Genomic DNA, 12,702 nt, shown 5'->3' with positions numbered 1-12,702 from the left:
AGCTGGAAGGGGACAGATTGGGATTCTCTTGTGCTCTGTGAACAGAGTGTGCCACAGGGCCCACATCCCCCCACCCTCCTGCATTTAAAAAATACAGTGACCAAAGTGGGAGGGGGATTTGAAGAAGGCATGATGCAGTATAGGTAAGATAAAACAAAAACTAGTTACAGGAGGAAAAGTGTTTAAGCAGAAACACTAAATTATGAAGTTTAATTATGATAAGAATAATTCACTTCCACTCATTTAAATCAGATGCATAAAAAAATAAACACACAATCAAGTAATTCCATTTTCGGCTACCTCTTACCATTGAATATCTTTCTCAGAACCATCAGCTGTGTGTGATTTTTTTTTGTTTTTGTTTTGTTTTTTCAATGTTAATATGCAAGTATCTGATAAATTTGGATTTAATTTCTAGTTCTTTTTTGCAATTTAATGTCTTTATGCCCTGGGTAAGCATCGCTTTTATTTAATAAAAATGTTGCTAGGTAGTTGAAAAATTTGAATAACTTTATTAAAATAAAAAGGCACCCATTTAATTTGTTTCATTTTCTTTTTGTTCCTCACATCTGAATGTGAAAATAAATGCATACCTATATATTTGAGTGCATGTATGTATATGTATACAGATTGCATATGTATTATGTGTGTATGTATGCTACAGCTTTTATGACCAATACAATAATTTCAGTGGTGCTTACTGCTTAGGTGAAATTCTGGAACAAAACCAGATTTATTTGTTAGCATTGGAATTAAAATAACTGGCTCCTTTCAATTCATGGATGGGTCTACATTTTCAGATAGTAATGGATAGGTTTGAATGCTTTGTGGTTCAAGGAATCTGATTAGACTGATCAAGTTGCTGCACTCTCAAAATAAGAATATTCTAATATGATTGTGGGCAAATCCACTGTTCTGCTTGACCACATTATCCATGGCTTATCTTTTTCATCAGCTTCTGCCATGCATTTTCACCATGATAAATGATGTAATGGGCTACCTAAGGGTAATGCTGAGGAAGATTAATGGCCAAATAAATAAATAAAGGATTGAGGATTTTTTACTTTTCACATAAAAAGTTATGTCATCTACTTCTTTGACCCTTCTTTCAGTCTGAACCCTTTGGTGGTTGCTTTGCTCGTTCCCTGCTTGCTGACCTGGAGAAAATACCCTTTAAAGCTTTATGAATTTACATATGTATTTTTTTTTTCTTGCACTCATCTTCAATCTTTTGTGCAGTTTTGGGCCCCACAATATAAGAACGATGCAAACCTATTGGAGGGCAGCAAGGACGGCAAAGGGCCTAGAGGGGAGCTGTATGAAGAGCAGCTGGGGTCACTTGGTCCATTCAGCCTGGAGGAGACTGAGGGGAGACTTCACTGCAGTCTGCAACTGCCTTGTGAGGGCAGGAGGAGGGGCAGGCACTCATCTCTCCTCTGTGGTGACCAGTGACAGAACCTGAGGGAACAGCATAAGATTGGATCAGGAGAGATTTGGGTTGGGTATTACGAGAAAGCTTTTCCACCGAAGCGTGGCTTGGTACTGGAACAAGCTTCCTGGAGAAGTGGTTGTGGCTCCAATCTTGCCAGAGTTCCAGAAGCATTTGGACAATGCTCTTAGGCACACACTGTGGTTCTTGGGGCTGTCCTGTTTTGGACTTAAAGGTCCTTGTGAGTCTGTTCCAACTTAGCATATTCTGTGATATGTGGATTTTAACCAAGGTGGTGTTTGAAAGGATGTTCTCTTTTAGAGCCTTGACTGATTTGCAATAGGAAGAACCAAAAGTTATTTCTAAATCATGGGAATAATATGAAAAAAAGTACTATTCTGAATTGAAAGAAATAGGACAATTGGAGAGAACTGTTTGGAGAAGTAAATCACTTGGAAGTGAAGTTATGGACTAAGAACCTCAAGTCAAAATACAAATGCTTTCATTAATTGTCTTACAAAAAAGAAATTGCATTTTAGCCTGGTTTGCCAATGACACTAAGCTTGTATGATCATTTGGGCTCTTTCTTCCTCAGCAGCTATTGACCTCTAATGATCAGTTCAACAAGGCTTTCAGAAGACCATTAAGTTGGTACATGTTTTGTGACTATCAGCAGGCAAAGGAGTGAATCCCAAACTTTTCCCAGCTGTGGCAATTCTTTCCATTTGTCAGCAGTTGAACAGACATCAAACTTTGTGTATTGGTTGGCCTGTGGGGGAAGTGTGTAGTTGAAAATTATTTAGTGCATGGGTTTCTCTAACACTGTAACACTGCACTTGCCAGCTCTTGCCTTAGAGTGTTTTTAGTAGAAGACTTCAAAGGAACAGAGGTGGTGGAAAATAGCAGAGAAATCATTGGAAATCCATGGTTTCTTTGATTTTATTGCTCAAAGAACTGACTTCTGATGTAGGAAAGAATTCTGAATTCACAGTAGGAGTGTGTAATCCTATTTTCTTTATATTTCCTTATTTGTTTGTTTATCCATGGGTGTACTTTTTGTTGCAGTGGTGTGATGAAAGATTCGACTTCCAAGCTACATTTTTACAGTGCTTGGCAAAACATGTGCCAAATATTTACTCTGCTGAAATGGACCCCTTGGTGGAGAAACAAGAAGAAATGGTCCAGGCAGCAATATTATACCCCCTGGAATGTTATTTGTTTGGGGAGGACCCAGATATGTTCCTGGAGAAACTACAGCAGAGTGGAACCTCCCAGCTGTGTGGAAAGGTGTTCAAAGGAGGGGAGACAACATACTCCTGCAGGTGAGGATGAGGGTGTGCTGTCATCAGTGTTCCCATATGAGATAATGGAGCAAAGTGCTTTAATAAAATCAGTTGTGCTGCTAACTAGACATTGCTTGTGTCATGGGACTTCTTTGTTTAACTAATGTTGGCATTTGTTTCCCATTTCAAACCACTTTAGAGCGAGGAAAATTGTGTATGAAAAGAGGCTTTGGCAGAGAAATGGGGAGGGAAATGGAAAAGTTACTAAAAGTACTGAAAGCTGTTTGTTAAAAGTGTTGGATGATAATGTATGAATATGGAGTCTGTGCCTGAATTGAGGGATACAGTACTCACCCTTTCAAAGTCTGAAAAAGAATCCAGCATTTCTGAGCATCATCAGTCCTTTGCTTTGGGAATAGCTGTGTGAGCAATGGTAATTTTTCACCTTTTTTTCTCATCCTGCAGTATATTAAAGGTGGCAGCTCATTGATTTGATAGAATTAATTTTATTAATTCCTATTAATACTAATACATTAATTAGTATCATGAATAAAATATATTATTAAAAAGCTAGCAGTGTTTGTGGTGGATGTTAAGATTGCAACAGTTCTGGCAATTGATGAGCATTGATATGATGTTATTGCCATAGTTTATTCTAATTTTCAGTTTATTTTAAAAGCTTAAAACATTTAATTAGAAATAGTAAGAGAATATTATTAAGGATGAAAAGCACTATCAGTAAAAAATCCATCCCTTAGAATTTAGGAAGTGTCAAAATAAAAGCTCTCTATATACTTTGTTTATGAGTTTCCCTGTAAAGTTTTAATCAATCACATACTCTTCAGCCTTTTCTAGGAATCAGCTAGTGTTGTGCATGAAAGGAGAATGGTCTTTGAAGAAGTCCTGCTGTGTATACTAGAAAGTGTATAGTGAGTGGGACAGCTGCACGAAGGAAAAAGCAGGACAAGGCAGTTCAGTGCTGTTAGAACAAGAATAATTCTCTTCCTACCTCTCCAGAGTTCATGTATGGTAGCAGGCAAAGAGACAAAGCTAAATGTCTGAGTTGGTCTCTTTCTTATTTTTTTGAGTTGCAGTCCTGCAAAAATGTGGTAGTATTTATACAAAGTACTGTATTGTACTACTGCAACTGAAGCTAGGTATCTGTTTGCTTTAGGCTTCTAAAATACTAAAAACAAAAGATATTCTGCGGTTCCAAAATCTGAATGTCTTGAATTTCAGATCTAGCAGGCACTTCTACCTTCCATTTACTTTGATTCATCTTTCAGTAGATTTATGGTAATAAATTAATGTTACAGAAGTATTAAATTGTTGTAATGATTATTATAATCTGAAGGTTTGGAAAGAAGCTATTTCTGTAATCAGAATTACCATGATATTTTAGTTGTAAATGAGGCTTGAACTAAATGTTGAACAATGGTCTAGAGTAAAAAATTTGATATGTTGTCATTTAGCACCTGTCATCCACATTTTGTATAGAATTAAAATGCATTTAAAGAAAAAAAAGTCCATGTTTCAAGGAAAAAGGCAATGTATAAAAGTATGTATGTGCAACAGAGGATAAAATGGAATTAGATTGCCCATGAGTGTAATTCTCTATTTTCAGGTTATTGAAATGCATGAGTGAAACTTTACAAGTTACATTTCAAAGTATGCATTCCTAGCTTATTTAGTGAGGAATTCTTTTCAGACTTTAACTTCTGTTTTAAAAGTTAGAAACATAATCCTAGTAGAAGTATAGCAAAAGTTTAATGAGCAAACTGACTACTGACTGATGTTGGAAACAATAATAAAGGTTAATTCAGAGTCCTCACTGGTTTTCCTAGCTGCTTATTCTTAGCAAAACCAGAAAAAGTTTTGCTAAGGAAGTTTTGAAAGTGGAAATTGAGCATGTTTTTGACAGAATTTGATGTAAGAGATTTCAGCACATGGTTCAAACTTAACAAGACTGGTTATTCCATGTCACAGAAGAATGATGAAAAACAATGTTTTTATAATTTGAATCTGTTGTTAATCTCAATTTTTCTTTCTTTTTTTTTTTTTTTGAACAACATATTCTTTTGTGCATTAAAATTTCAGGTGTTTGTTTTAGAAAGTTCTCCACTTATCATTTCCACTTATCTCTGTTGCAGAGACTGTGCAGTTGATCCAACTTGTGTGCTCTGTATTGACTGCTTCCAGAATAGCATTCACAAGAACCACCGGTACAAGGTAGGAAAATCTTAGTTTAAGAAGTGGTACTTGTAGCTTTAGAGAAGTTCTTTTGAGACTATAATGAACTGCATATAAACCATTAGTAATTTTATTATTGAAAAAATAAATTCTGGAATTTATGAATTAATCTATCTGTCTTGTGTTTTTAGCTATGTTAAGCTTCTTCTAAGAACAGCAACTTGCTAATTGAAGAAACAAAGGAGTGTTTATTAATGCATACAGCATTATTCTCTTTGGCAGTTTCATGGAAGTGTAGGTCAGAGCAAAGAGCTGTGACTGAAAATGGCAGTCCTAAGTCCTAGTCAGTTTTGTTGGGATATAAGTAAGGTGAAAACCCAGGGAAAGCAGACAGTAATGATTACAAAGCACTTTGGAGCCACAGCTGGGCTGAGAAGCTGTTGTCATTTCTGTGTTTTACAGTAAATTCTTCAGGCAGAACATCAGCTATGGAAGTAGGTAGTTTAGATGGGAGCAGATTTGTAGCATTTTCATCTAAAGAATACAAAATGTGCCCTTTATAGATTCATAGAATAATTTATGTTGGCAGGGACCTAAGGAGGTCACCTAGTCCAGCCTCCTGCTCAAAGCATGTCGAATTAGATCATCTTATTTTAAAATGCTTATTTTAAAATAACAGATTTTTGAATGTCTTTTTATTGGGTGAGAGTTTTTTTAGAGTTATTACAAGATTGGGGATTTGGAGGAAGCTAAGGATAATTGGTTTTGCCTTGAGTTTTGTCTGAACTTTTTGCCAAAATGGAGGCTCAGAATTTGTACTCTTCTGAAAGTGCACTGCAAAGTTAAAGTTATAAAAATGTATTTAGATGCTGATTGTGTCATCTTTTCTTTGGTTAGAACTACTACTAACTGTCTGTTTAATGTGCACATTGTTTTTTTATATTATTTTCTAACTTGGTGAAGTAATTTTAAAGAAGGCATAGCTTTGCTATTATTTTGTGAATAAACCCAGAAATATTTTGCATTTATAAATAAGAACACTCATCAGTCATAGGCTTTTTCACTTACTTTCAAGTTAAATTTATTTAGGTCTTGCATACCTTTCTGTAGTAGCAATTTATTTATTTCTTTATTTTCTGCTCAAAAAATTTATCTTTTACCGCCCTTCTCCTTTGAGGGGGGGTAAAAGATAAACTTTTAACAGATAAAAAGTTTCCTTTTATCTAAAAAAAGTTGTGGTAAGACTCTTCTGTTTTTAGGTAGATATTTATATTTGTAGTTTATTTAAATAATTCACAGTGCCTATTTTCCTCCTGCTTTTTATGGCCATATTTCATTACTGAAATACATGTTTTTTCCAGATGCATAGCTCCACTGGAGGTGGATTTTGTGACTGTGGGGATACAGAGGCATGGAAGGCTGGACCGCTGTGTACTAAACATGAGCCTGGAGCATCAAGCTCTCCAAAAGAAGTAAGAACATTGCTTTAAGTGAAACAAAAAAATTTTGTAAATGTTACCTTCTTATTTTAAAAAGTGCTTATTCCTCTATATGTCTTGTATAACTCATGTAACAAGTTCAGTCAAGTTGAATCAGGATTTCCTTGGTCAAGGTGTTTGGGTTCAAACATGTATATTAGACATCCTTTGGTTTTTTTGCTTTTTGTTTGCAGGCAGTTTCATCTACCTGTCTTGTGTGCTTGAGTCTTTCATTTGGAATTGAAATTGCACTCTCTTGTTCTTTTTCTTGCAAAGTATATTAGTTCTCATTTACAAATAATTGGTTTCCCAGCAGTTAGCAAATGTTTAGAAGTTTGATTTTATTTTTTTCTGTTTTCTACATTACTGCATTACTGAACAATTGAATTGCTCAGTTACTTCTGGCGTGTGATCTGTCACTATGACTAAAAATAATGTTCTGTGCCTTGAAACTAACCTTTTATGCTAGGATGTCTCATGGTTATTGTACCTGGTAAAAGAGCATATAAACAAAAATATGCCATCTTACAAGGAATTCTTAAAGACAATGTAGAAAAATCAGCTGCTTCAGGTAAAATTTGGGGTTTTTTTCAGAGTCCTTCATTCTGAGATAATTTAGGATGAAAAAAACCTCAGCATTTGTCATTGTAAGCAGACCCCAAATCCCTGATGGTTTTGTAGCAAACATACTGTTATTTATGTTCCAGTTCAGAAGTCGAATGGAAAAGGAATAAAAAGCACTGGCCTTACAGAAAAATGAGACAAAGTTTTCCTTCACTTTTTTGTCCTTCTTTTTGAAGAAAGTTAATGGATTTTGGAGATAAAAATGGTTGCAGCTGCAATAAGGAGTGATTTGTTTATCAGGGGAGCTTGTTGCTTGGTCTGCACTGGAAACTTTTAATATCTATGGGAATGCAGAAAGCTGTTAACAGCTTTTTTGAATGCAAATTAAAAAAAAGCTAAGAAAATTATAAAAAATAAAAAATTAAAGAAGTATTTTTAGAAAAGAAAGTAACACATTTGATGAGGCCTTTCATATTCTAGGCCTAGATAAAACATGGATGCATAAAGAAAGGTATATGAAACTGTTGGAGTACTACTGAGAGCCCTTGCAATGAAGTAACTTTGAAAAGAAGACATTAGGTGAGGTTAATGTGCTTGAAAATTGTGAAAAAGATTATTTCCTGATTATAGTACACGTATGTATATATAAAATTTACAGTATATATGTATATATTATAGTATAATTTCCTATAATATTAATAAGGTACTATATCAACCCCCATTTAATTTTTTTTAGGTTCTTTGCCATGTTAATATTATCTCATGTTTTACAGAATTCTGAATGTCAGTTGAATGAAGAAATTATGGAGCATTCTAGAAGAGTGTTTCCCTCTGTGATAAAATACATTGTAGATATGCTTATCTGGGAGGAAGAGAAGGAACTACCTGAGGAGCTTACCATTAGGTAGGGAGTATTTCCAACTTTCTTTTCAATTCATTAGCAACTTGGATTATAATGTTGCCTGAAATAGTCTCATACTCATGCAGACATTAGTGCTGAAATCCCTGTAAACAGCACTGTGGCATATATGACCTAGAGTTATGAAGAGAAAAGCTTTTAATACTTCATGGGAAAAGTAGTGTGTGACTGTCCTCCCTCAGTCACTGAAGAGAATTGCTCCTGAGCCAGCCTGATCTACAGTGAAATGGCAGGGTCTTGGTGCAGGGGAGGAATTGTCAGGCGTGGAGAGACCCACCAGGTGCCATTGGCCTGTCTTGAGAGACGCTGATGGGGTGCTAAGGGGCAGGGGAGCAGAACTGAGCTGGCAGATTTTCAAGGATGCTTTCCACAGTGCTTGAGAGAAAGATGTGGACAAACCTATTAGCAAGGTCTGTTGCAGTAGGACAATGGCTAATGGTTTGAAACTCAAGGAGGGTAGATTTAGGATAAATACAGGAAGAAATTTTTTACAATGATGGCGGTGAAACACTGGAACTGGTTGCCCAGAGGGTTGGTGGATGCACCATCCCTGGAAACATTCAAGGTCATGTCGGATGGGACTCTGAGCAACCTGATCTAGTTGAAAATGTCCCTGCTCATTGCAGGGGGGCTGGGCTAGATGAACTTTAAAGGTCCCCTCCAACTCAAACCATTCTGTGATTCTGTGAAAATGGAAGAAGGCTGTGTATCACATTAAAAAACAAATGGGTTCATAAAACAGCAGAGAAAGGAAATTATAAGACAATATCAAATAACTTCAAAACTTCTCTTTTGTACTTGATACATAATTTCTATGGCTTTTTCTGGCACAGATGGTGGGGGGTGTCATTAGCATGAAGAATATGCTTGATTTATTTGAATAACTTTTTAAATTGTATTTGGCATTCATCTCAAGGTATCAATTAAGCTGTATTTGAAAGGACACTATTTACAATTTTACTTTCATTTGTATGATATGTTACCTTTTTCCCAGCAGAGAGAAGGTCGACAGCTACTACTGTGTCCTTTTCAATGATGAACACCATTCTTATGATCATGTCATCTACAGCCTGCAAAGGGCACTTGGCTGTGAACTTGGTGAAGCCCAGTTGCATACAACTGCCATAGATAAAGAGGTTAGTGCATTTGGGATATCAGAGAGTCACCTTCTAGTCATTAAGAGTTACTGCTATAGTCACTTGGTTATAGAATCTTTGTTTCTGGTTGCTGGAGCTTGAGGAAGGAAAGGCACATGGCTGAGCAACTCTTAGTCAAAACTTGTTCCCCAGGTGTGGAGAACTTGTTTAGGAAGCATGTATCTCTGGTTATACTCTGCTATTTCATGTACTTTGTGCCAGGAGGAAAGTTGATATGGTTTGTGTTCAAAGTATTGTGCAGAAATCTCTTTCATCTGTTTTAATGTGTACATGAATTTTCCTTAAGATATCCAGAGTTTACTTGGTCGTTGTGTTGTTGATTTGGATAGTGTTTTTCCTACAGACAATGATGTTAATTTTTATTTGCTTCTTGGTGTTTAATAGCACTGTGAGTGGTGTTGGGCCCTGTTTTTTTGCTATGTATTAAAAACATAGTAAGGATCGGACTTGTGATCCTTTGGGTTTGCTTTGTATTGGTCTCATGCTCAGTATTTTCTTAAACAGGGTCGTAGAGCTGTTAAGGCAGGACATTATGCCTCTTGTCAGGAAGCAAAAGAAGAAATTAAGGTAACCTCCTAAAGTAATTTTCCCAAAAAAACACCCCATACCAGCCTAATTAGTATTGACACTGAGCACTTTTGTCTGCCATACAGTCTTTAGCTTAGTACTTCCATGGTTTTATAATTTGCCTGTGAACTTTTTGGAATTGAATTTACAGTACCACATTTGAGATAGATATCTTCAGAAATAAATCATCAAACTGTTTTCTTTGTTTTGCTTGGGAGAGATGGTGGGGAGTGAAAATAAATAATTAAATAATGTTACTTTATTTTATATGCACTAATATTTACCTGACTCCTAGAGGCATTCTGAAAATGTTTCTCAACGGCCTCTTCACGTGGAGGTTCTGCATGCTGATGTTATGGCACATCAGAAGTTTGCCTTGCGCCTTGGTTCTTGGCTGAACAAACTCATGAGCTATTCAAGTAAGCATTGCTGGGTTTTGTTAAAATAATGCCATACCAGTATTTGAATAAATTAAGCAGTGTTATATATGATATTCCCTTAATTAAAATACTTTGATGTTGTTTCTAATTAGAAAATTATTACTGCAGTAGCATGGGTGATGATATCCGTTAGCAAGGTTATGAATAGCAGTACTTTTCTTCTTGTTGAAATAAATGTGTTTGTTTCCCTGATGGAACACTACCTCGAAGTTTTATTATTCTCACTTTTAGCATCACACACACTCAGTCTGTGACTCCTTTACTTAAAAGCTTCCCTCCTCAGTGCTGGTGGAAACCCACAGAGCATCTCTGTCTGTCAGTGGAAACATACATCCTCTGCTTACATCAATTTCTGCTTCAGATTTGATAGCTGTGATTCATTAGAAAGTGTCAATAAAACAAATATTAAAATCTTAATTAATTTTTTTTCCCAGTACTGGAAAGTCTATTTGAAGCTTTCAAACATTGTGCTGGTGTTTGATGATGCTTATGGTTTTAAAGATTTCTGAATCAATGTACTTTTGATTTGTTACTATTTTTTTCATACCTGTATCTTGCCACACTAAAGCCATTATAAAATTTCTCCACACAATACAAATATGAATAGATTAAACTCTAATCACTTCTTGTCCTCCTCCTTGATAGATCAATCTGGTGGTCTACTTTGGCCCCTTTGTAAGCTTCAATGAAGTGAATTTCTTCTAAGATTTTCTGAATGCTTGCTTGAAATACACAGATCAGAACTGTACTTTTTTTGTAATTCTTTACAGTGTTTTACAAGTTTTAGTGTTCTGTTCTTTTCAAGTTTGTATTTATTTTGCCAACAGTATTTTCTTGCTGTTCTGAATTCTTCAGACATTTCTTTCAGTTGGTGCAAGTTTTTTGAGTGTGGATTGTTTCAAAGTTTCTAGTGAAAGTTTGATTTTTATCCGGGTCAGTTAACAGATACTTTTATGTTTTAGAAGAGTCTCTAAGTACAAAGATTGAAGTCAAACATTCCTGTCCTTCTGGATTATATACACAGAGGCTTTATGAGCCTGATGTTCCATACTCAGCTGGAACCTTTGCGTGGTCTGGTGGTTCCTGTTCTTCTCATGGCTTTGTTTCAAGTGGTAGAACATGGATCAAGAAACATTTAATAATGTTTATTTCCAGGTTGTTAGGAATTTGATTCGTGACTCTTCACTTTTCCTTTTCAAATTAGTAACATAAGGCCTCATTTTGGAACGTTAAAAACCCAAAGTTGACTGCGATATGTTGTTCTCCAAAACTGCTTCAAGTACTGTGTCTACTGATAGGTGCAAGAAAATACAAAAGAATTTCTGAAATTCTACAAAAGAATGACTTTCAAGGCCTGAGGCAGTGACCAACAGAAACTTGCCTAGTCCTGAGCATTTCTATTCTGGCATAGTAAAGGCTTCTTGTGGATCTGCTTTGCAAAGCTGTCTCAGTAATTTTCATTTTAAAATGCTCTTCTGCATGACAGGATTTATTAAATTAGGTAGGCAAGTATAAGAGGAAAAAATCAGTGAGGCAAAGCATATATGGAAGTATATCCATTGAGAAAAAATGTTAAAAGTAATTCTTACTTAACTGCCTTCTTTTTTTCTTCTTTTAAGTAATAGAATTATGTAGTTCTAAACTTCTTGTGTCATATAATTTAATTATTGAAACATTCTTGTACAAATGAGTAGTTTCATCCCTACAGGTGACTTTCGCCAGATCTTTTGTCAAATATGTCTCAAGGAAGAAGCTGGTTCTGAAAAGCCCTGCTTTATAAGCAAGTTGATGCTATGGGATGCAAGGCTTCATAAAGGTTTGTTTATCCATGTTGCTAAAAACTAAAGATTTGTCAAATTAATTTTTCACGTGTGTAACATAGATCAATATGAGTGCTATGCATGTAGAATTACAGTTCTTGTTTTTTTTGTTACAGTTTTTATACAGCCTTAATTTTTACAGCTGAGCTAACTTATATTTGGGATATATATTTGCCACCTCAATTTGTCCTGCTTCATGTATCTTGAAAAATCTTTTTACAAAATGCAACCTGACACTGAGTGACTTGATTACTTGATGTTTGAAATACATACCAATAAATGTCAAAACCCAAAAGTAATTAATAACTTTGTTCATATGCTTCATAACCATTTCAAGACTTTCAATGATTTTTTAATTATAGTTTAGTAATTGGTTCCTGTTTTTCCACAAAAAGCTGCATCTTAGTACAACAATGTGACATGCATTGTATTGGCTCTTCGCAGGGGCAAGGAAGGTTCTTCATGAACTTATCTTCAGTAGTTTTTTCATGGAAATGGAATACAAAAAATTTTTTGCTGTTGAATTTGTGAAGGTAAATGGTTTAATTTTTATGCTATGAATTTGTACTAGCTTTATGAAATTTCCCCCCAAACTGAAAATTCTTTCAATATAAATAGGGAATTTAAACAAGCAGAACCTCAAAAACTGTCTCAGCCCTTATTGGAGTGCAGTTAATTAATTCCCATATCACTGGTTTGTTCCTTAATCCCATGTAGGGATATGCTTGTTTGATTGCCATATTGTTATTATTCTGTGTATATTTTGAAATGCCAGATGAACTGCAACTGAAATTGGTCTTTCTTTTTGAAAATTCGATACAATAATTAAGAAATATACAAAACATAAAACAAAGT

The 12,702-nt window shown here is 35.3% G+C and overlaps 1 protein-coding gene across 4 annotated transcripts in view; it reads left to right on the top strand.

Moving 5' to 3' along the window:
* The window catches only part of UBR1 (ubiquitin protein ligase E3 component n-recognin 1), a 59,878-nt gene that overhangs the window by 8,434 nt on the left and 38,742 nt on the right, over nucleotides 1-12,702 (top strand). For 2 of the 4 annotated variants that reach the window (XM_036383931.1, XM_036383929.1), the window contains exons 2-10: nucleotides 2,495-2,751; nucleotides 4,863-4,941; nucleotides 6,264-6,374; nucleotides 7,718-7,848; nucleotides 8,861-8,999; nucleotides 9,525-9,587; nucleotides 9,883-10,006; nucleotides 11,736-11,843; nucleotides 12,292-12,380. In XM_036383931.1, the coding sequence (XP_036239824.1) occupies nucleotides 2,495-2,751; nucleotides 4,863-4,941; nucleotides 6,264-6,374; nucleotides 7,718-7,848; nucleotides 8,861-8,999; nucleotides 9,525-9,587; nucleotides 9,883-10,006; nucleotides 11,736-11,843; nucleotides 12,292-12,380 (1,101 nt within the window). Of the gene's footprint in view, nucleotides 1-2,494; nucleotides 2,752-4,862; nucleotides 4,942-6,263; nucleotides 6,375-7,717; nucleotides 7,849-8,857; nucleotides 9,000-9,524; nucleotides 9,588-9,882; nucleotides 10,007-11,735; nucleotides 11,844-12,291; nucleotides 12,381-12,702 lie in introns of all 4 variants that reach the window. The other 2 variants (XM_036383930.1, XM_036383928.1) reach the window with 1 other exon arrangement.

The sequence above is a fragment of the Molothrus ater genome, chromosome 6 (genome assembly GCF_012460135.2).
Source record: "Molothrus ater isolate BHLD 08-10-18 breed brown headed cowbird chromosome 6, BPBGC_Mater_1.1, whole genome shotgun sequence".
NCBI classification, from domain to species: Eukaryota; Metazoa; Chordata; class Aves; order Passeriformes; family Icteridae; genus Molothrus; species Molothrus ater.
The sequence above is the reverse complement of the archived record's forward strand: the minus strand, read 5'-3'. Positions and strand labels throughout refer to the sequence as shown.